General features: G+C 33.8%; 3 protein-coding genes across 4 annotated transcripts; all 3 read right to left on the bottom strand.

Moving 5' to 3' along the window:
• Positions 1 to 5: 5 nt before the first annotated feature.
• On the bottom strand, positions 6 to 10688 carry LOC109602337 (long-chain fatty acid transport protein 4-like). The gene is made up of 8 exons (XM_020018688.2): positions 10487 to 10688; positions 7558 to 7895; positions 3845 to 3995; positions 1853 to 2090; positions 1361 to 1800; positions 1112 to 1304; positions 460 to 1053; positions 6 to 399 (listed from the first exon to the last, which is right to left on the bottom strand). The coding sequence occupies exons 1-8, from the start codon at positions 10508 to 10510 to the stop codon at positions 245 to 247; spliced, it is 2133 nt and encodes a 710-aa protein (XP_019874247.1). The 5' UTR covers positions 10511 to 10688; the 3' UTR covers positions 6 to 244.
• A 6630-nt stretch (positions 10689 to 17318) lies between these two features.
• LOC109602325 (45 kDa calcium-binding protein) lies at positions 17319 to 18757 on the bottom strand. Its single transcript, XM_020018674.2, has 4 exons — positions 18315 to 18757; positions 17999 to 18255; positions 17742 to 17948; positions 17319 to 17683 (listed from the first exon to the last, which is right to left on the bottom strand). Exons 1-4 carry the CDS (start codon positions 18620 to 18622, stop codon positions 17394 to 17396), a joined length of 1062 nt encoding a protein of 353 aa, XP_019874233.1. The 5' UTR covers positions 18623 to 18757; the 3' UTR covers positions 17319 to 17393.
• Positions 18758 to 19412: 655 nt separating this feature from the next.
• On the bottom strand, positions 19413 to 22224 carry LOC109602324 (transmembrane protein 164). 2 transcript variants are annotated; one of them, XM_049966209.1, is made up of 7 exons: positions 21866 to 22224; positions 21279 to 21439; positions 21061 to 21222; positions 20891 to 21007; positions 20760 to 20838; positions 20597 to 20697; positions 19413 to 19841 (listed from the first exon to the last, which is right to left on the bottom strand). In XM_049966209.1, the coding sequence occupies exons 2-7, from the start codon at positions 21426 to 21428 to the stop codon at positions 19566 to 19568; spliced, it is 885 nt and encodes a 294-aa protein (XP_049822166.1). In that variant the 5' UTR covers positions 21429 to 21439; positions 21866 to 22224; the 3' UTR covers positions 19413 to 19565. The 2 variants fall into 2 exon arrangements, with proteins under 2 accessions (XP_049822166.1, XP_049822165.1); XM_049966208.1 differs by lacking the exon at positions 21866 to 22224 and adding an exon at positions 21492 to 21857.
• Between the last annotated feature and the right edge of the window lie 1889 nt (positions 22225 to 24113).

The raw sequence follows: 24113 nt of genomic DNA, 5'->3' as shown, positions 1-24113 counted from the left end.
TCTAATAAAATAAATATATTTATTTAACAATAATATTACAAACAAAACCACAATATACATAATAAAGATCTAAAATCGGCTTAGGCATACAAAAATACGTTTCTGAAAAATACAAAAATTGTACAGTTAAAAATTCGAATGCACATATATCTCAACTGGAAAAGGTCCATGTTCAGTCAATTCGAGAGAGGAACAATCACAGGTGAAAAAAGTACACAACACCGCTTTTATTGCTTTTAACCAACTAAACTCTAATAAGTCCGCTGTTTATTTTATCGTACACTTCCGGCGTAACCGGGCTGTAGACGCCTGTGCTGTCCAAGTAGTAGATTTTGTCCGTCAGCGGTGACGGATTGAAACCCTCCTTTTGCAGATCGTTCTTCTTCAACTTGTATGTTCCTACATTACAAAAAGACGATAAATATTTAAACCATGTGATGTGGATAAAACAGTTCGTACCTGTCAGATCTAATTTCTCCAAAACCCTGACAAAAATGGGCCGGGCATAAGACGGCAGAGCCTTCTTGATTCCCTCGGCCAGCGCCTTCAGGTCCACCGCCTTGTCCGGGTCCAAAACGGCGGCCATACCGGCCCTGCCCTCCTGACCTCTGATCTCCACCCCGTAAACCACCACGTCCTTGTAATCAACCAAATTGCTGAGCACCGCCTCCACTTCCGACGTCGACACATTCTCTCCCTTCCACCTGAACGTATCACCCGTCCTGTCCTTGAAATACAGGTACCCCAGCTCGTCGGCGACCAGAATATCGCCGGACAGGAAGGCCTGGTCGCCCTTCCTGAAGACATCACGCACCACCTTCTTCTTCGACGCCTCTTGGTCGACGTAGCCCAAGAAGGCCCGCGACGGATTGCCGGGCACGATCTTGCCTATGAACACGCCCGGTTCGTCCGGCTTGCACAGCATGCAAAGCCCGCGGGCGTCCCTCACCGGCTCCCCGGTGTTGGGGTCCACCTTGATGATGGAGATGGGGTACACTTGCGGGATGATGCGGGAGACGAACCCTATGGCACCGACCGTGTTGTCGATGTTCACTGCACAAAAAATAATCGTTAGTATTTAATTAGATCATAGATTATAGTGCTACATTACCAATGTTTGCGTTGCCTTCGGTGGCGCCGTAAAACTCAGCCACTTTGGGGATGTTAAACCGTTCCACGAACTCGCTCCAGATCTGCGGCCTCAGACCGTTGCCGTAGATCATGCGGAGCTTGTGCTGAGTGTCGGTGGGCTTGGGCTTGACTGCCAGTATGTACCTGCACATCTCACCAATGTACTGGGCGATCTGCAATGCAAAACGTAGGTTAGCAACGAGGTCTAATTGGAAATCCGACGTAGTACCGTAGCGTTGTACTTGATGCAATCCGAAAAGTACATGGAAGCCGAAAACTTCTTGCGGATGATGATGGTCGAGCCGAAAATCAACATCTGACCCACCGTCATGCAACCGCCAGCCGTGTGGTACAAAGGTAGGGGCGTGTAGAATCTGTCGTTGGCGTTGAACCTGCTCAGCCAATGGATGGCGGCCGCTATGAAGACGTAACGGGAGGTGGTGATAACGGCCGCTTTCGGCAGGCCGGTGGTGCCCGACGTGTAGATGTACACCAGGTGATCGTGGTGACCCACCTTTTCGGTTATTTGGGGCGCCGTTGCTGGCGCATCTTTGATCAACTGATCGAGGTTTTCGTATCTTTGGTTGGTTGCTTGGGTGTTGTTGTTGTTGCAGCTGATCTGGTACAGCGCCACCTTCGATTCGATCTTGTCCAGTACATCTGCAACAGCTGCAAAAGCAATTAATTACAGATAAACTATCTTGAGAGGACATAAACGTACCTTCAGAGAGTTCGGTGCCGAAAATTACGGCCTGACTTTTGGCAATGTTGATGGAATGCACGAGAGAGTTCAGTCTTTGGTTCGTGTTGATTAAGGGCGTGATGACCCCCAATTTCGACAGACCCAACCAGATACATATGAATTCCGGTTTGTTTTCCAAAAACAGTGCGACTACGTCGCCCTTTTTGTAGCCGTGAGATTTGAACACGTTTGCTACTTTATTGCTGAATTCGTCCACCTAAAATACATCATAATCAAGTTTTTTTCAATATTTTTCTATACATTAAATAAAACTGCGGAGCGAAGCAACGTATTGTCTTTGATTTATTCCTACATATTAATACATTTTTTTACAGTTTCCTCATTATAAAAACAGCGGAGCGAAGCGATGTTTAGGTCTTTTATGATTAATATACTCGATTTATTTCTACATATTACTACATTGTTCTACAGATTCTTCATTATAAAAACAGCGGAGCGAAGCAACGTTTAGGCCTTTTATGATTAATATACTCAATTTATTTCTACATATTAATACATTTATCTACAGATTCTTCATTATAAAAACAGTGGAGCGAAGCGACGTTTAGACCTTTTATGATTAATATACTTTTTTTTTCATTATAAAGCGGAGCGAAGCGACGTTTAATCTTTTATTAATTTTAATTTTTTTTCACAGCTTTTTCTAGAGTTTCTTCTTTATAAAAGGACGGAGCGAAGCTACGTTTTTTCTTTTTTTATAAAATTATAAAGCGTTTTTTAATGATCTAAATAAGTTTCTACAGTTTTTTTAATTATAAAATAGCGGAGCCACGTTTAGTCTTTTTACTATTATTTATTTTTTATAAATATTTCTACATTTTTTTGTTAATGTTTTGTTGATATTTTGTTTTTTGTTAATAATCAATACAAAATCTACGTTTAGCCTTTATATTATGTTTAATTTTTTATACAATTTCAATAATCTCTTCTTTATAAAACTGGGGAGCGTAGCAACTTTTTGATTTTTATTTTTTATAACCTATACAAATTTTTATAGTTTCTTGTTGATAAAACTACGGAGCAAAGCAACGTTCAGTGTTTTTTATATATAATATATATAATAATTTATACAGATTTATACAGACTCTTCATTATAAAACTGCAGATAGAAACGACTTTTATTTTTTTTTCCTAGAAGCTACCATCTTGCCCCAAAACATATCCGGTATTGAGATCAATCGATTCACAAGGTGCTGAGAATAACAGTTTTTACTGATTTTCAGTGTTTTTTGATTTATTCAGAAACGGTAACAGATAAAAATCTGAAACTTGGAGCATGAAAGTATCTTATGAGTACCAACATTTCCTGAAATTATGAACCCGATACCTTTCTGGGGCCGATTCGGTATCCTTGTCCCATGGCCTTTTTACAACATAGTTTTTTACAATAGTTTTTGAGTTATTATTTTTTTTTATGAAAATGTACCATTCAGTCATTCATATATTATTTAATAGTATTCAAAAATACCACCAGGTATTTAATTGTAAAATTAAAAGTCTACTATGAATATAAAATAAAAACAATGTGATACAATATGTCGATGTTACACCAGCAAAATTTCAATTATGAGACAAGTGTGTTTAATATTTATGCTTGTGTGCCATAATTTGTTTGTTCTTTGAAACGGTGACGGATCAAGTTGCACGTTATCGTTTAGAATCCTTAATACTTACTAGGGGGTTTTATATTACCGGTCCGCAATATTTCTACGAATGTATTTTGTAATAAAATTACAATATTTCATTACTTGCCCCCGATAGTTTTATCTATAAACTCAATAAACCTAAAACCCACGGTGCATAATAGAAAAATGAAATATTAAACTATAAAAGTCCTCTATTCATTTATACCATGTTAAACCAGCCAGATAATGATGATTATTAATAAATGTAATATCCATTTATGAGGAAACGAATGTTTTTGCAGCAATTTACGCGACCACAAATTACCTTAGCAAAGTCCCATTCCTGATCCTCGAACAGTATACAGGGTTTGTGCGGATGTTTCTTGACATTCCTGGCGAAAATATCGGCGAGGGTCAGGTCCTGCCTGTGCAGACTTTTCACCTGTATCAGCAGCCTGATGTAGCCGTACAATGCCCTGAAAATGGAACGATTTCGTGTCAGTACATAGAAAAGTGAAATTCGACGGAACGGTACAAGAAAGTTCAGCTAACGGAAACTGACGATGCGTTTTTACCTTCTGTATAGAAAACGTTCGTTTCGTATATGTCAGTTTGTGTATGTGTTTTCTAAATTATCGTCGTGTGGTTTCAATGGTTTTGTACTTTGGTTGATGGCAGATTTGATTGTCCTCACTTAGAACCGGTTTTGAAAAAGAAACTGAAGGTTTTTAATTACGCATAAAATTAAACATGAATGTTTGATGGTAGGGTGGGTTCATGTACATCGATTTTGTTTTAAATATTGATTGGTGGAAATCTATTTGATGACATTTTATTAGTTATTCATACACCAAATTGGTATTTATTGATACGTCCAAAGTATAATTTGTAAAAATACGGAGCGAAGCGACGTACAGGCCTTTATTTACATCGAAGTGTTTATAAATATAGCTTCATTGTGAAACTTGCAAAGTAACCCTCAATAATTCATTTTTATTTTGTATTGGGAAATTTTTTCAAAGTAAAACTGAGCAAAGCGAAGTTCAGTCCTTTATTTACTTTATATTTATTATTTTCTACAGTTTCTTCATTATAAAATGTCCTTTTAAAAAAGTACGTGTAAAATAAAAAGTATTAGAAGTTGTTTAGGTCGGCAAATAAAAAGTTCTTTTTATCAATTTACAACAAATTGTCATTAATTAGTCGAACGATCAATTATAATTCTCTCGTAATTATACTATTTACACAACCTATTTGTTTACACTCCATTAACGTCTCTATCAGTTTTGGCACGAAACGTTTACAACATTTACTAGAAATAGAAAAAGGAAGAGAAATGACGTCTTGTCTTTTATTTTTTGATAACCTATAAAAATTTCTACAGTTTCTTCATTATAATATTACGGAGTGAATCGACGTTAAGTCTTTTCATTATTTTCAATTCTTTATACAGATATACAATTTCTTCATTATAAATCTACGAAGTGAAGCGACGTTTTGTCTTTTATTTCTTGATAAGGTACTATCGGTTACAGAATTGCATTACCACTTTCAATTCAGTATCGCTTGGCGCATTACTCACTTCCCCCACCACGAATGTGATTTGACCGTCTCGTAAAACATGCGGTTCATTTATTACCTTCGATGTAACGAGACAAGATGCAGCGCAATATAAATAACGAAATTCGTACACGTATTGTTCTTTTATTATTTTCAATTATTTTCTACGGAAAAGAGAATATTCATAAATGAAACAATAAAATCCCAAAAGAATGAATCGTATTGTACAAGATTTAATCGCTAAATTCGGTCTGCGTGTCGTGCGTAGCGCCGAGCGCACAAAGCAAAATGATCTCCTCCACAAATATCGGTCGTGAGCAACGACGAACACTGCAAGCGAGAATGAACCTTGAGGTGGTAATGCAATTCTGGAGCCGATAGTACACAAATTTTTATAACTTCTTCATTATAAAATTAAGGAGCGAAGCGACTTTCAGTCTATTCATTATTCTCAATTCCTTATATACATTTACAGCCTCTTCGTTATAAATCTACGGAGCGAAGAGACGTTTTGTCTTTTATTTCTTGATAAGTTACACACATTTCTACATTTTCTTCATTATAAAATTACGGAGCGAACCGACGTTCAGAGTCTTTTCATTATTTTCAATTCTTTATATAGATATGCAGTCTTTTCATTATAATTCTACGGAGCGAAGCGACGTTTAGTCTTTTCATTATTTTCAATTCTTTATATAGATATGCAGTCTCTTCATTATAATTCTACGAAGCGAAGCGCATTTTGTCTTTTATTTCTTGATAAAGCTACACTAATATAAGCGACGTTTAATTATTTTCAATTTTTTATACAAATATATTATCTATTATTATAAAAAACTGGAAAGAGAAGTGACCTCTTATATTTTACTTGTTTTTATATATTTATACAAATTTATGGAATATTTTAATTATTTTCCAACAAATTATCATTAATTCGTCGAACGTTTAATAATAGTTCTCCTGTAATTAAACTAATTACTCAAACTATTTGTTTACACACCATTGACGTCTCTATTGATTTTGGCATTTAACAGAAATAACAAAATTATGCTGGGCGAAACTCAATTTTTTAAAAAGTTTATTACCACAAACAGGATATTGATTGATATCTGACCGTTTCTGAAATATCCATAAAAATGGACATTTGGCTGATTTTGAAAACAAAGAGGGCGCAAGTAATAATTTAATAATAACCTAATATAACCTAGTTTTTATGAACCATAGAAATTACATTAAGATACCCTAATATATCATCAAATATATATTTTAAAAACATAATAATTAAAATGAATGTCTGACTGAGTGACACACATATTATAATCGCATTAAATGCTGTTTATGTTAATAAAACGTTTTATAAAAATTGACCTCTAGACACTAAAGTCAATTTTTCTTCCATCAGGTTTGGAAATACTGAACTTTACGGGGCACCCCATAGACCATAATCATTGGGACAGCTATTTCTATTAATTAACATTTTTTACCTCAAACGTGATTAACTTTTTTGTTAAGCAAATTTCGCATTTGCATATAACCATTTTGTGTTAATTAAAGGTCTCAGTGTGTATTGTTAACTACGCGGAATTTAGGCTAATCAACCATTCATCAAATCAAATTACCAATCACTAAATCAAGTACTTTCGTTCAAGTGAAATTGTGCCATGATAAAAATCCATTAAACCCAACGATTTTATCAAACGCACACACAATTAATTAACAACAAACATTTTTCGCATAGTTAATTGGTGCATCAAATATGAAAGGTTTTCGAACCTGGAAAAAGCGAATTGATATGGTAATGATTTTTTAATGTGCACGAACTTTGGAACCATCAAGTTCGATTATTACAAAACCGGCAATTTATAAGTATAATCGCTACGCATTTTGTCACAGCATATTTTGACGCAGGAACTAAAATTCTCCTTGAATGGAAACTTTTCAGGGACCCCCACAAAGAAAATAAACTTATGCAAATATGAATAAAAACTAGTTCCATTAATTTTTATAATAATTGAAATTTTTTTGGGTACATTGTTAAATTATACTTTTAAAACGGTCCAATTAGTGTTAAGGATGCAAATTTTTATGATAAATACGTTGTAAATAAATATAATACAATTTGTACAAAGTCTTTGATCTTTGGAAATTTGTGGTAAAAGACATTGGTAACAAACACCAAAAGGTAACTGTTAAAAACACGTACTAAACACAGCAAAGCAACTTAATTAAGTAACTGTAAAAGACACATTAACAATGCTTGAACTGTTCCAAACGTATAATCATAAAACAGTCCCTAAATTTATTAAACAAAGCACCGAAACTTGTTTACTTGGCTCCATTAACTTTAATCAAAATAATGCAATAAATAAACCAACGTAGCCGTCACAAAAAAGGTCACCAAGTAAACAAACACCGCAAAAAATCGCGGTCAATTAGCACACGGACGTTTATTTTATAATAAACCAGGTCGTAACTCACCTTATGTCCCTCGGCGCCGTCTTGAGGGCCACATAGAACCAACGGTAGTTGCCGGCGGCCACGTAGGCCACAACGGCAACGAGCACCAGCTGCACGAGCGACAACCACCCGAGGAAGTACCAGATGAGGGCGGCCAGGGCGGCCGCAATCGCGCCCACAATCGTCATGATGGCCAGTCGTCGGAGCAATACGCGGAGCGGTCGCGTCCTCGTGCCACGGCCACGTCGCCTACCCGTCTCGTCGGCTTCGGCGAGCGGACTGCTGCCGCTCACCAGGTCCCGATCGGCGGACGGTGGCTTGCCGCTCTCCACGTCCCGCGACTCACGTACTGCCTCCGCCTGACAATCATAGGTGGAACAAGACAAACAATCTTAGGTTAGGTGTTTGACGTTTACCTTGCGAAACTTGTCGTAATTTATTTATTTACTTATTAATTAGTCAATTTTGTTAATTTATGCTTCGTAGTGACTACCAAATAATTTTCTGTGATAAAATAATAATATACATTTATATATTATAATATGAAACAATATAAAGTATGTAACCCCGTTTACACTTCTGACTAAAGGTGGTTGCATACCTTACAACGACAGTTTTAAATATTTATTGTAATAATTTTCACAATTTTAAGTTTGTTGTTAATTTACTGTAATAAAAGATGATAAAAGATATAAAATAAAAAAGATGTATTCTTATACAGGTAAGTGTATAAATATGATTTAATATTTAGTCCAAAACAATATTTTAATTTTATTTACATATAATTAACAACATACGATTCGAATGATTAGTGCTTTTGTCATGTAATTTTTTTTTGAAAATAAAATGGCCAGCAAGATAATTTATTTATCGTACCAAGACATAGTAAAACTGCGTTTTTTGTTAAAACATTCAAATTAAGAATTGGACGGTTTAATTCTGTAACAACAAACATTTTGTCATTGTAATTTAAACTGGAAATACACATTTATTTAATAGAAAATCCACCACGTCATCGCCATTTTTATGTTAATAAATTCTTTCGTGTTATTTTTGGTTGACGCCATACCGTAATAAAAAAGAGATGTTTCCACAACTGAATCCACCAGACACACACATGATCAAGTAGTTTTTGAAACTGAAGAATCGTCTATGTTCGGGAATTTCGTTTGTGCCGGTATTTGGAGTTATCTTATTGGTTAGAGGCACGCCTCAGCTTCCCCGCCATTGAAGCAATCGCCCAATCTTAAAGCGCATGCGCCAATGTTGGAGCCACAGAAACATTCAGGATTTACTTATGAAACGAATTGACGCGAAGAGGCACATTTAAACGTGCCTCAGGAGAACTTATATTCATTGAAATTGAATGTAAAACTGTTATTGATTGTTTAATTGTCGGTTTGGCAACATATTACTCTTCTACCTTTGTTTAAATATTAAATTATATTTAAAGAATAAAAACATAAAAACATTAACATTATGTCAATAATCATTTTCATAGGTGAGGCACTGCCTCTCGTGCCTCATCTGAGTAGTCGCCACTGGTAATTATCACAATTTTAAGCCTGCTGTTAATTCATTGTGATAAAAGATGAAGTAAATTAAACAGTCCAATATCAGTGTTCCTTCACCTACAAAAATTGAACACATGATGTATATACTTTTATTTAAACTTGTTCATAAAAAAAAGAAAGTAAATATACCATAATTGCCTCAATTTGGATATACTTGATGTGCACCTTGTCAATTAAAATTCCATGAAGTCATTGAAACAAAACCCGAAATAATTTGTGGTGCCATAATGTAAATTTGGAAATTTCCTAACTCATCAATTTAATAATGATTATAATAATGTTTTTGGCGTGTTTTATTTTGTTGCGGTTTATTATTTTTTGTGGACCCAGTAATCAAACGAATTGTGTTGATGGGAAATCGAAGTGTGTCATCATTTCCAACACAAAAAAATTATAATCCGCTTAAAGAGTTTTCTAACAGTTATCTGACCTCGTTATGACGATATATCAATTTCGCCGTTTTGCGCCGTCCGCATGCACTTAAACTAAAAATGCAAATAAAAATCAAAAGCCAAGGCTTTAAAACAACACAATACCCGGTGATTGCATGCATAAACTATTGGTCACTGACATTAACTTTTCACACCAGAAAACTCTGTTAACAATAATTAATAAGGAGAATTCCTGGCTAGATATTTTTTCTTTTAATTACACTTAATTCGTATTAATTGCGTATTTGATGAATTACGTTAGGTCCGTTTGGCTGCGACCCAGATTTTATCATCTTTCACCTTCCAGCGTGCCAGTTTGCGTCCGCATTTAATACATACATATTATAATGTTATTAATTTCAAAAACTGGAATTGCGTCAGGACTGGACGCCGTCATAGAAAATTTAAATGGCTTAGGTGGAAACATTGAATTTAAACGTGCATATTATGTAAAAAAGTCTCATGATGTAATTTTAATAGTGTTAAAAGCATGAAAAAGTGCATTATGCAAATGTGGTTGATCGTTTTGCAATGAAAAAAGTTAAAAATTATGGCCCAGAATTGTATTAATTATTTGGAAATGATAATTTTTACCCATGTTTATTTATTAATCATTCAGTAGAAAGTTGTTATTGTTGGAATAACATTTTTATTTTATTATGAACTGTTTGCTGAATTAAACAGTTGCTTTATGACTGTTTTTTTGGATTAGTAACAACTAAACCAGTCTTTTATTCTAGAAAGTATTGTTATAAAATTAGAAAATATTACATACATATAAAATTTATATAAAGTTTTTGAACTAATATATATGTTATTAAAAACAAATCTTAAGAGTTAAGACTAATAAATGTTTGAAAGTGGACAGAACAATGTTTTAATATTAAAAACTCCTAGGGAAATGTGGTTCCTTAAGTCATACAGTCCCACCATTTAAATCGTTACCTTTCCATTAGTTTCCTTGTTCATATTAAATATATAATTTAGGGTGCACTAAACCAAACACAAGACAGACTCAGACAGAAAACATGTCTGTCTCTTCTCTTTCTTCCACTTTAGGACCGGCGAAATTAGTGTTTACTTTTTTCTTGTGTGTGTGGAACGATTGAGGATGGAACTTTCACAGACACACTAAACACACACGACGAGCCGGTGCGTTTTGCGGCCCCGCGGTACACTGAGTGAACGACGAATGGTTCGTACCCGTTGGTGAGGTGCCCCCCTTTTCCTAATTGGACATTTTTCAATGTTATTGTTGGCTATTAGTTATTTAATTGTTGGTGTGTTCTTCTTGCGATTTGTTTCCTGTTCTTCGTGGCAATTTGATGAGTTTGGTCTAATCAAACATGAAAATTTGTTAATATGAGGTACTTAACTTAAAAAAAAAATATGTCACTTAAAAATTTGGCATTTTTTTATCTCAGATGGAAACTATAATTAAATTTCAGGACGAATTTGGCTTACAAAAAATTGTGTTAAATTTAATAATTTCTAGTTACGATAATGTCTACTATTAAATAAGGAGGACATAATTTATTTTTTTTATGTTTGTAAAAACTAAATTTATATTGACACACATTTACACAAAAATTGTAACATAATTTTTGAACTATTTATGAGTGGTTAAGATAATTATTTTGTCAAATATATGTGGTGGTTACCCTAACATAATCTAACCTAACCTAAACTAACCTATGGTATGAAAAAGGCAATTTGATATATTCCAGATTACATATCTTTGGAAAACATAATTGTTATGTTAATTTACTGATAATAAGGTTGTCAAATACCACATTTAATTTCTACTATTAAACAAGGAGGACATAAATAATTTATTTTGTTTTAAAAAACTAAATTTATATTCACACACATTTACACAAAAATTTTAACACAATTTTCAAACAAACTACGAGTGGTTAAGATAATTAGGTTGTCAAATAACATATTTGGTGGCTAATCTAACCTAACTTATGAAAAAGACAATTTAATACATCTAGATTACATATCTGTGGAAAGTATAATTGTTACATTAACATTGTCATATATATCAAATTTATAGACAATATATACATTTGATAATCCAATTTGCAATAAAATATCAGAAAAAAAAATTAAGAAGTGTATTAGTTGAGGTATAGTAGTGGACATTATTATAGCAACTTTTTAAAATGTTAATTTTAAAATGATAACTCTTTTATTTAATGTGATGTGTTGCAATAATATTAATTTAATATTGTTGTTTTTTTATTTTTATTGTATTATAAAAACTACTATATTTTTATACTATAAAATGCTACATATATTTTTCTAAATTGTACTGGACATAAATAAAGTAACTTTAATTTTGAAATGGATTTTTAATGATTAAATCTGTGTTATTTAATTTAACATTAACATTTTGTATAATATTCTTTTTGTTTTAAAATTTTGGCCCATCTCCATGGCATAGACTCGAGTTTATATTCCTTCAAGCTTCTTGAAGTGCTGTGATGACTTCATTTAAAGTGGTAAAATTGTTATGGTTGTAAACATGTTTTCTGGTAGCTCTGGGGTCAGCTCCCATCCACTAACCATCTTCTCAAAGTCCTTGAACTAATTTTAGCAAGTCCCATTTCCTCCAGGTCGGCTTTAATTTCAGTTGACGATAAGATTGGATTATTTTTTGACATTCGAATTGTCCAATTATCTATTTTCGAACTCAAACAAATTTTTTTATAGTTATCACTTTGACAATTTCTCAAAATTTTTGAATAATACGAGAAACGATTGACTTATTTAGCCGTAAACTCTTAGCCATCCCTTCTTTTTTCTCTCGGTCTTGGTAATTCTGAATTATAATTTTTCTTACAGTTTTACTTCGACCAATGATTAAACAATTATAATGAGCAAAAGACCGCCAGTAAATAATCGATTTACATTCACTGAGAGCAATGAATGATCATAAAGTAAACAGTTGCTATAAAAATTACATTAAAAAATATAAAAGTATGCAATTTTTTTAAAAACAAAATTAGATTGTCCAGTTGCATAGCAGACACAACAATAACAGAAAAATAACAAACATTATAGGTACTGACATCCAATTCAAGTAGTACAGATCATATTTTAGATATATTTTAATCAGTTACTATAATTGTGGGCACTACTGTACATTCAGTGACGTAGAAAATGAGGGGAACCCCCTATGATGTTGGTATCATTATGGAAATTATATTTAAAACATGTGGGTAAAAAACAATTTGTGAAATTTAAATTTTATTCAGGAGAAACTAAAAAAATTATATCCACTGATTCACAGAGAATAGATTTATTTTTTAATAAGCTCCTATAATTATGACCACTGTTGTACAATAAATTACATGTAGCCAATATATAATGATGACAAAGTGGACGTAACTGATAATTTATATTATTTATGATTTTTTAAATTAAATTCACTAAAAAATGAACAATTATTATACACATTTCCCAACGTGCCAATTTTTATCTGGAAAAACGCAGATTGTAAAGCGTTGGTTTATTTCAAGGTCTACTAACAATAAGACTATAATTCAATAACTAATTATTACGACTGAATCAATAATCGATATGAATACTCATTAAATTTTATGTATTTTCTATTGATAAAAATACACCACTACATTAAATTTAGCACCTTAAACAATATTAATTGATTATTATTGAAAAAAATCGAGGAAAACTCAATCAGAAACAGCAATTTATGTACGTCCCCGATGACGAGAGGATTATTTAAAAGGCTGCTGCGATTTGCTGTCCCCCTCGGTAACGGTGGGTCAATTAACGTTTAATTTAACTGAATCATTTTCCTGTTCCTGTGATGCGCGTTGCAAATTTCGAGCCCGGTCCAAGTTCTTGTTTTTACCGACTTTAGTGCGACCTCCAAAAATGCAAAGCAACTCAAGGTTCAACGTACAGACGTATTTTCCAAATTTTATTTTCGTTTGTACCATTCAAATAAATTGCGAACGTGGATCAAGGACGTACCCGAAATAAAACTAACAAATTTCTATTTAATGGATATTTTTCCCAACAATAGTTCAATTACAGGCGCATGTTTTAATAATAGAAAGTTAACAAGGTGATACGTACACCTAGACGAGTTGTAACATAAGTGCATTAGAAACTCCAAATGTACAATTATAAAGTAAACTATCTTGATAATTCAATAAGTTGCGATAATAAAACCGAAACATCACAGTTATTTAAACAACAAATTAACAAGAACAATGCAGGAGAAAGCGGCATTAATATAAATCGTCGATAGTTTTATTAAAACAAATCATAAATCCATTAATTCAATCCCATTGTCCCGCTCTGAATCCCGGAATAAGGCACGTGAACGAGGAAATTTCATTCATACGCGATTTCTACAATTACATAAGCGGAGTTTTGCGAAAAATTAAAACTGTTTTGTATCGTAACATTGTTCTGTTGCGTGACAACGTTGTATAATTCTAATCAAATTTAATGTTATGCCGAACAGGTTAATTATCGTTTGCTAAAGTACAACATATTAATTAGCAATTATACGTTTTGTTCTCAGCTAAGTATTAACATAACAACGACGAAAATAACTTTATCAATGAACAAAACCGAAATATGTTAAAACGAAGACGGTTCATGCATAGAAAGTGGCACACTTTGCAAAACAGAAAGCATAAAATCAAACATTTTAAATATGAGATTTCTATTTGGTTACATATTCTCTTAGATGAGCATTATAAAATTATAGTTTTTTTGGCTGTGGTACGAAGTGCAAGTATTATTTTTATTGAGTCTGCTTGAAGGTCTCTTGCTTTATGAGTTTTTACCTGGTGTAACGTTGACGCAAACATTGTACGTTTCTATTTATTTCTTTTCTATTTGTCTGGTGTTATTAGGCTTATAAATCTATTGAAATTTCTGTTTATTTTCCTATAAGAATTAAGTTCGAATTTAAAAGAGCTTATTTTTGTGCAAATGTTAAGTTCAAGGCAAACTTACACTTTTAATTTCTTCTCTCCTCTCCCCTTTTCTTCATTTTTCTTTTCTTTATTTTTTCTTCTTTAATCTTCCCTTCTTCTCTTTCTTTTTATTTAGTCTTCTCCTTTCTCTTATTTTGATCCCTTCTCTTCTTTTTTCTTGTCTTTTTCTCTCTGCCTCTGTTTCGAAGTAAATCAATTAAAATTTCAGGTTGGTTTCCAATAAAAATCAATTTCGAATGAAAAAGCTGTTTTTTTGTTAAAAAAATTAACTTCAAGGCAAACAGTACATTTATAATTTCTTCTCTCTTCTCTCATTTCTTCTTTTTTTTCTTTCCTGCTTTCCTCTCCTCTTCCCTTTTCTTCCCTTCCCTTCTCTTCTTTTTTGATATAACTTTTAAGTTTTCAGATTAGTTTATAATAAAAATCAAGTTTGAATGTAAAAGTAGTTTATTTTTGTATAAATGTTAAGTTCAAGGCAAATTTACACTTACTTTATTATCTCTTCTCTGTTCTTCCCTTCTTATCTCTTCTTTTCTCTAGTCTTCTCCTCTCTTCTATTTTGTTCCTCCCCTTCTTTTCTCTTGTTTTCTCCTCCCTTCTCTTCTCCTTTATTTCGAAATAAATCAATTAAGAATTCAGATTAGTCTATAATAAAAATTAAGTTCGAACGTAAAATTTGTAATTAAGTTCAAAGCAAAAAATACATTGTTAATTTCTTCTCCTCTCTCCCATTTTTCCCTTCTCTTCCCTTCTTTTCTCTTGTATCTTCCTCTCTTCTTATCCCATCTATTTCGAAATAAATCAATTAAGATATCAGATTAGTTTCCAATAAAAATCAAATTCGTATATAAAAGCTGTTTACTTTTTGCAAAAAATTAAGTTGAAGGCAAAAAATACATTTTTAATGTTTTCTCTCATCTCCCATTTCTTTTTCTTTTCTTCTTTTCTTATCTCTTGTTTTCTTTTCTCTGCTATCCTTCTCCCTTTTTTCATTTCTCTGCTCTCCCCTTCCATTTTCTTTCCTTCTCTTCTATTTTCTCAATATTCAACATAAATTAACTTTTCATATTGGTTTCCAATAAGAATCAAGTTCGAATGTAAAAGTTATTTATTTTTGTGTATATGTGCAAGGCAAATTTACACTTTTAATTTCTTCTCTCCTCTCCTCTTATCTTCCCTTTTCTTCTCTTTATTTTCCCTTCTCTATTCTTCCCTTCTTCTCTCTCATTTTTTTAGCCTCCCTCTACCTTCTATCTAGTTCTCTTCTCTTCTCTGTTTCCTTCTATTCTATTTTTTTACCTTCATTTTTCTCTTGTATTCTCCTCTCTTATCTTTTCATCTATTTCGTAATAACTCAATTAAGACTTCAGATTATTTTCCAATAAAAATCAAGTTTTAAAGTAAAAGTTGTTTACCTTTGTACAAAAAATTAAGTTCAAGTCAAAGAATATATTTATAAATTCTTCTCTACTCTCCCATTTCTTTCTCTTTTCTTCTCTTCTTTTCTCTGCTTCTCTTATTTTCTTTTCTCTTCTCTCTTCTTCTATTTTCTTTCATTTTCTTATCTTTTTTTTCAAAATAAATTAATTAAGTTTTCAGATTAGTATTCAATAAAAATCAAATTGGAATGTATAACTTGTTTGCTTTTGTACAAAAATTTAAAATCAAGACAAAGAATATACTTAGGAGAGGAGAGAAGAAATTATAAGTATATTCTTTGTCTTGATTTTAACTTTTTGTACAAAGGCAAACAAGTTTTTTTCTCTTCTCTTCTCATCGATTCTCTTCTCTGCTCTCTTCTTCTTTTTTCTTTTCTTCGCTTTTTTACCTATTCTTCTCTTCATTTGTTTCTCTTTTTTCCGTTCTATTTTCTTCCCCGAATATAAAGAATATTTTTGTACAAAAAGTTAAAGTGAACAACATATTTTTAATTTTTTTCTCTCGTCTATTTATTCTAGAAAACTATTCTTTTCTTTGACCCCCACTGCTGTCTCTCACTTTTTTTGTCTTTCCTCTCATCTCTATTCTATTTCTTAATTTATATATTTAAACTTTGTTCAAGGTCCACACACAAAATTAAAGTACAAACATAAAAAGAATCATTAAATTACTATAATTTCCTTGAACGTTATCCCAAAACTATTTGGAATTACTATTCCAAACGCAAAAACTTATTTAATAATCTTAAGAAATTACGTGGTTCAAATGCTTAATAAGATTGTGTTTCAGAATAATTTATCATATAAATCCGCTCATGTTTGGAATATTAATTTTTTACGCATTCCCCACCTCAAAATTCTGAACCAAATCGATCAATTTTATGTAAATTCACTTCATTTAGTTTTACTTCATTGTTTAACAGATATATTTCATTAATGAATAATGCATTTCTATTTCTGTCTCGCTTAATCAATGTAGTTAATGACCTGGATACACTTCCTACCCCGTAAAAAATTATTAATGTCATTAATTACGAGTAACGTTAGTACATACACAATTTTTCTCGCTCGTCGCAATTTTATATTCATAACAGCATTTAATAGTTTAATTGCGGAGTTTGCAGCAGATTTGTTCCCCTTTCATGAATCAAATTTGCATATCAGGTACAAATTATAAACGTTTTAATTGTTGCTGCGGTTTTGTAACAGGAAACATAATTTATGTGCTTGAGATCCTGCTTTGAATACTGCAGGAACTGTTTCGTGTAATATGGGTTGCCTATACAATAAATCACACTTTTAGTTGTTTTTAGTAAATATAAACTTTTATACACTTAAATAATGAATGAATAACCTCTATAAATAATTTATTATCACAACCGAAATACAAAGACGGGCTATCAATAGAAAAAAACGTCTATGTCAGCTTCAGAACTCGTCGTGAAAGCTTCGGGCGGTGTCCACCATTTTGGACTTCAGGAACAGATCCGGATGTGCCAGGATCTCGTTCAGGGACAATGAGTTGTCGCGATCCGTGTCGGCGATGGCCAGCAGCGCTTCCGCCTCGTGCTCGCTGTGCCTGGGACTTTGGGGGGCGACGTAGTGGAGCAGCTCCCTCCTGTCCGCCTTGCCGTCCCCATTCAGATCTATGGACTTGCGGAACTCCGCCCGACGCTCGTTTTCGTCCTGGCGCACAATCAACGTCTCCTCGCCGTTTCCTACAAAACGATAAGTGGTGATGAAGATGAAGGGAACATTTGATTTTGAGGAAAGAACCTTCGGTTTGGAGGATAGCGAACTCGTTTTCAGTCAACAGTTCGTCACCGTCTCTGTCGAACTTGTCATACAGCTCGTCCACGAGTGCCAACTGATTGGCGGCACTCGACTCCGGATGTGTGAAGGCCAGAAACTCGTCCACCGTCAACGAATCAGGGTTTGATCTCGCCGCCTCCATCCAGGACGCTTTGTCCCTCATTATTTGTTCTACAAAAGCTTTATGCAAGTTCAAGTCAATGAAAAACTGAAAGTTTTACCTTTGATGGATCTCTGCAGGCCTTTGTGCCGCCTTTCGTCATGATTTTGCACGTAGTTGTTGCTGAAGCCTCGCTTCTTTAAGAAATACGTGTGGTACTCCTTCCACGTTATCGCTCCGTTTCGGGGACTCACGTCTATTAGCTTGAAGAGGCTGTAGTTGTTGCTGACAGCGGAAGAAATGTGCTCGACGATCTTTTTTCTTATCCATTCCGCCAGCTCGTTCGGATCTAGCTTTCCGTCCACGTTCTTGTCTGCTCTAAAAGACATTTTCAAACTGTAAGATATGTTCGAAACCCACTCATACTGGGCTCATACTTGATGAAGACTTCCTTGAGAATGTCCGTTTTGTCCTTGTGCGCGTTCTCAGCGTTGTTCGCGTTGATAAGATACTCGTTCCGTTCCTCGTACTCCTCCGGTTTCTTGTCCGAGTCGAAGTTGCTGTTCTTGATCCGGATCTCGAACGTGTCCTCCGGCCTGTCGCCGATGTGCTTCACCGTCTCCTTCGGCGGCTTCAGCGGCACCGACAGCATCCAGATCATCACGAAGAACGCGACGTAGCACAACAACGGCACCGTGTAGGTCCATCTCAGCAGCACCACGTACTTGATCTTCTGCGTGAACATAATAATAACAATAACACTAACACGCGTTTCATCAGGCCACTATTGCGGATCGTGGCACGTAATTGGAGGGTGTTTTGACGGGATGGCTGCGTTCATGTTGGCGACGGTGGGTCATGTCGTCGCGACGCGGTGGAAACTGTCGCGGCGATCGCCGTTCGAAATCGATACGGTGAAAGTGGAGCGGCGCATGGCGAGATCTTGTTTTCGCTTTGGGGACTTTCACAAATGTCCCTGAAGTTTCGTTTGTTGAGGGGAAACGCTGAAAATTAACCTATTTGGCTCTTTGGAGACTATTTTTGGGTTTAAAATTTTAAAGGGGGAATAAAATATTGGCATATTGGTTGCATATTTATGTAGCTGCCGAATTTAGGACGAATTTCATGTCGACAGACAGTGAATTTTTTATCCTGATTATCAATCATTTCGTCAGGATGATATTTGAAACAACAGAGGGCATAACAGTCCTTGGTGAGCTATTGCGCACACTCAGAAAATCGTCCTAAGATGGCCGGACACAACGTGTTTCAGGTTAAAAAAGGCAATAAATGTTTGTAATTAAGAATGGAAAATTTACAATAAACCTGGACCTGGACCGGGTCAAGCGTGTTAACCTAATCAGGAATATAAATAGTAGGAACTTCAGTAAAACTCCCTAATTATCAGTTGGCAACATTTCAAGGTTAATTATCCTGTTATTAGGGTTAAATAGGATAGATGGTAATTCTGCACAGCTATCATTTTTAAAAGCGTTTGAAGACAAAAATGTTAGAAAGAAAATAAAACATTCACCTATTGGTTGCATATTTATTCAGCAACAATTCATATAATTATTGATATTACAGACTTTGTACTAAAATTATTATTATTATTATTATTAGTTTTTAGGACGATATTAGTTCTATATGAGTCAAAGAAGCATGATCAATCAACTATTGCTCATTATTTAATCGTTATGCTCGCGATTCTCTATGACGGCGTTCTTGCAGCTGCGCCGCCTCGTCTGCGGTATCAGGCCGAATATCACGTCGGTGGACAGCGAATTTTTTATCCTTGTCACCGAGCATTTCGTCAGGAAGAAGCCGGACACGGCGCAGAATATTTTACACAACAGAGGGCACAACAGTCCCTGGTGGACTATTGCGCATACTCTGTACAATTGACCTTCGAACGGGTCTAAGATGGCCGGACACAACATGTGGTTCAGGTTCACTTCAGTCGGCTAAAAATGATAATAAATATAAAATAATGTGGTCTGTGTAATATCAGTTTGTAACCACCTTGATAATCTAAAAATAGAATATATTAAAAAAAAACGAAGTCAAAGCATACTAACATAACTAAGGATATCAGTGGTTACAAATAGAAATTAAGAAGTCAAATAAGCTGTGTAATTTAGCAATTCTACGCATATATGTTAACCTAAGAAAGGACACTTTCTAATTATATAAAATTCTCTAATTATCAGTTAGTAACGTTCTGTCTTCTGTCTGTTGGACAGTTGTGTTAACCTAACAAAGGAGACATTTATAGAAATTTTCGTAAAATTCTCTGATTATCAGTGGGCAACGCTTTGACGTCATTATTATGTGATTATAAATAGAAATTAAGAAGAGTCAAATAAAATATGTAAGTTGGCAACTCTGGACATCACAAAGGACATTTATAGCAACTTTTGTAAAATTCTCTAATTATCAGTGGGCAACGCCTTGACTTCAATTATTTTGTGGTTACAAACAGAAATTAAGAAGAGTCAAATAAAATAAGTAAGTCAACCTAACAAAGGAGACATTTATAGTAAATTTCGTAAAATTCGCCAATTATCAGTTGGTAACGCTTTGTCGTCAATTATTGTGTGATTACAAACAGAATTTAAGAAGTGTCAAATAAGATATGCAAATTCTCAAAATTCCCTAATTTGCCGTCAATTATCAATGTGTTATAAGTTTGACAAGTTAATTTGTGAAATATACTTACTATCGCAACGATTTGCAAGATAGCGAAATGATATATTACGTTAATACTGTAACTGAGGACATTCCAGGTAATATCACCCATTGGTTCTACGTTGTATACTCCTGAAAAATACTTGGATGATTGACGGGTAAAATGTATTTAAGGTATGGGGAATTAAAGTTACCTCCCAAGCGTAGAAGATAATAAGGCACAACGACCATCATCCCGTGTTGAATCCAGTAAATCGCTGATTCTAACGGCAGCTACAAAAAGGTTTTTAATAAAAACACGTCCGACTGCGCCAACTCAACTTACAATTCTTGTGTCTGTCTCCGGAAACAAAAACGCTAAAAGTGGCCCATTCAAAAGGTTTAAATGAAAACGAAATAACGCAGTCACCACTTTGCTTGGTGTAGCTGCCAACAAGTAAATCTGAAACGTTACTATCGTCACCAACAAGTCAGTGAGGAGGAGGTTTTGGTTACCTGTATAGCAGTAGTAACATGACAAGGATTTAACAAGTATATCACAGTTCTGGATGAAAATTTATAGCCTATTTCCATGCCCCATATCAACGACATAAGCACGAGCAGCACCCTTCGACCCGCTCTGTCTCTTCGTTCGAAAGTGGCCGGTGGCAATGCTACCTGGAACAATAATTACAAATTGTCTTTCCTTCTGGAGCAACTGGGTTACCGTTTACCTTCGGATAGCTGCATCGGAAGAGGTAGACGGCCAAAATGAGGACGAATATTGTCTCGACATTGCGCCAATGTCTGTTCATATATTGGGCACATTCCGGACCTGCATTTCTGGGAACGGTTTTGTTCACGCCGCCGTAGGCCCAATCCATTATTTTACTACCTAAAATCATCATTTGTTGTTGAAAATTTAAGCATTTAAAGGCAAAACAGACCACCAAACATTGGTGGTGTTAAAATTATGGTGGATGCGCCGGTTTATACTAATTTAAACACCAAATTTAACGACATAATTCCTTCTTCAATAATTAGAGCACTAACTCAATAACCATTATCCAATTACCGCAGTACAACGTGTCATTGGAAACGACAACCGTTATAATTTAACACCTCGTGACCAATCAAGGGAAACAATCAACCCCCAATGTTTACCGTTAATCACGGGTCGCCATGGAAATGACCACCGACACACGCATTCGAGGCCGTCAACTGCAACCGACCCATCCGACCATCCCTTCGTGAAAGGGTAAAAATCGTGTCGCAGACACGCATCGCACGAATTACATCACTGACCCACAAAAGTGCTCACCTTGTGTTCCATGTTATAGAACCCAGGGACGACGTTTAGGCGTCGAGACGGCCGACGATGGGGTTGTGGTGGCCGAGGTCCGGCATCCCGTTTGTACCGGCGTGGCGCGTCGGACCGGCGGACCGCGTTTCCGTTTTGTGTCGCGACGATCACGGCGGTGATTGTGGTTGTACGGCGGAGGGGGCGGTTCGCTTTAGCGGGTAAAGTGGCGGCGGTACGGGGCGCCATCTGATTTATGCCATGGTTTCGATCAATAATTTTTCTGCAGTGCATTCCAGGATTCTGCATTGGGGATGTGCGGCTGGAAGTTTGGGGTGTTTTGAGGTAGAGGGAGTTGGAAGAAGTTTCTGTACCGAAGGTAAAATTTGTAAAGAATTTAAAAAGATAAGATGATTAAAATATTTCTGTGTATTATTTTTAGAACGTTCAAATCTAAAAAAATCCGAACTAAATTACATTACACATGCGTTATTTTAAATAATCATTTTAGAATTAATTAAAAAGTTTCAGGAGCAGTGCTCAATTCATTCGCTACTTATTAAACTATTTCTATTGATTATTTTTAAAAATATTAGAACCTATAGTACAAGTTTTTGGACCAGTACATTAAATTATCAATTAATTATCAATTTAGAAGGTTTTACATATTCCTTTATATATTTATTAGGAATCATTTCTTCAACTATTATTTTAATTTTAATAAAAGATGGTAAAATATAAATTTTCTATGAAATTATTTTTAAAGTAACTGATGGACGTTACAAAAATAAATTAATATTAATTAATATTTTAAAAACAAACATTTTAGAATTAATTGGACACGAAATTTGAAAGATATTTCTGAACTGGAAACGAAAATTGTGGAAAACAAAGAAATAATAAGTACCTCTCAATTAAATTATTTTTATTGATTATTTTTAAAAATTTATTCCATTTATGACCAAAATTTATGATTATGGCCAAAATTTATGATTATGACACTAATTTATGGTTATGTCAAAATTTATGTTTAATGATCATTTTTAATTTATGTTTATGACCGAAATTTATGTTTATGACCGAAATTTATGTTTATGAGCAAAATTTATGGTTATGACTAAAATTTATGTTTATGACATTTTAATTTATGATTATGACTGGAATTTATGGTTATGACCGAAATTTATGGTTATGACCGGAATTTATGGTTATGACTAGAATTTATGGTTATGACCGAAATTTATGTTTATGACCTAAATTCATGTTTATTACCATTTTAATTTATGGTTATGATCGGAATTTATGTTTATGATCAACATTCATGTTTATGACCATTTTAATTTATGGTTATGACTGGAATTTATGGTTATGGCCAGAATTTATGGTTATGACCGAAATTTATGTTTATGACCAAAATTTATGTTTATGACCATTTTAATTTATGGTTATGACCGGAATTTATGGTTATGGCCGAAATTTATGGTTATGACCGGAACTTATGTTTGTGAGCAAAATTTATGGTTATGACCAATTTTTTATTGAATTATTTGTTTAATAGAATGGCAAGTACTACAAAAGCAAAAATTATTAATAATTATATATTTTAAAATAAGGGTATCTTCTAATTAGACAGATTGTTTCTACGGAATATTGAAACTTTTAAACATTCAAGGCTATATTTCAGGGTAAACAATAACAATTATGAATGAATAACAACAATTATGATGTACGATATTTATTTTATATTTTTATTAAATTTTACTGTTTAATTATTTCATACTTTTAGTTACATATTAATTAATTTTCTTAATTATTGCTTCTATTTTGATAAATAATAGTAAAACAATGTAATTATTCTGTTCTAAATAAGAATTAATAGCAATTTCGAAATTTCATCAAATTTTCAATAATTAAAATAGCTGTAAATAATAATAATAGTAACAGTTAGACATAAAATAAAAATAATAAAATATAAATTTTCTATTCTAAATTGTTTTATAAAGTTACTGGTGGATGGTTCAATAGTAAATTAATATTAATGATTGTTCATTTTTTTTAAATAAACATTTTAGAATTAATTGTAAACGAAATTTGAAAGATATTTCTGAATTGAAGTCGAAAATTGTGAAAATCATAAAGAAATAATAAGTATCTCCCAATTAATCTATTTCTATTGATTATTTTTAAAAATTGTAGAATCCAAAGTTTCAGTGCCAGAACTTAATTATTAATTAATTATCAATTTAGAATGTAGTCGCCACAAATTAAA

Source organism: Aethina tumida, chromosome 4 (assembly GCF_024364675.1).
Source record: "Aethina tumida isolate Nest 87 chromosome 4, icAetTumi1.1, whole genome shotgun sequence".
NCBI lineage: Eukaryota > Metazoa > Arthropoda > Insecta > Coleoptera > Nitidulidae > Aethina > Aethina tumida.
The sequence above is the reverse complement of the archived record's forward strand: the minus strand, read 5'-3'. Positions and strand labels throughout refer to the sequence as shown.

Bases quoted from the DNA above. Each gene is read 5' to 3' on its own strand.
- LOC109602337 (XM_020018688.2), bottom strand. From the start codon at position 10,510: ATGAACAAGGAAACTAATGGAAAG. The intron at 7,896-10,486 runs GTAACGATTTAA...TATGATTGTCAG, and splicing joins ACAAGGAAACTAATGGAAAG to GCGGAGGCAGTACGTGAGTC. The intron at 1,054-1,111 runs GTAATGTAGCAC...TTTTTTGTGCAG, and splicing joins CGAAGGCAACGCAAACATTG to TGAACATCGACAACACGGTC.
- LOC109602324 (XM_049966208.1), bottom strand. The intron at 21,008-21,060 runs GTAACCAAAACC...GTAACGTTTCAG, and splicing joins ATGTTACTACTGCTATACAG to ATTTACTTGTTGGCAGCTAC. The intron at 20,698-20,759 runs GTAACTTTAATT...AGTATTTTTCAG, and splicing joins TTATCTTCTACGCTTGGGAG to GAGTATACAACGTAGAACCA.
- LOC109602325 (XM_020018674.2), bottom strand. From the start codon at position 18,622: ATGTTCACGCAGAAGATCAAGTACGTGGTGCTGCTGAGATGGACCTAC. The intron at 17,949-17,998 runs GTAAAACTTTCA...AAGCTTTTGTAG, and splicing joins CCTGCAGAGATCCATCAAAG to AACAAATAATGAGGGACAAA. The intron at 17,684-17,741 runs GTTCTTTCCTCA...ATCGTTTTGTAG, and splicing joins CGCTATCCTCCAAACCGAAG to GAAACGGCGAGGAGACGTTG.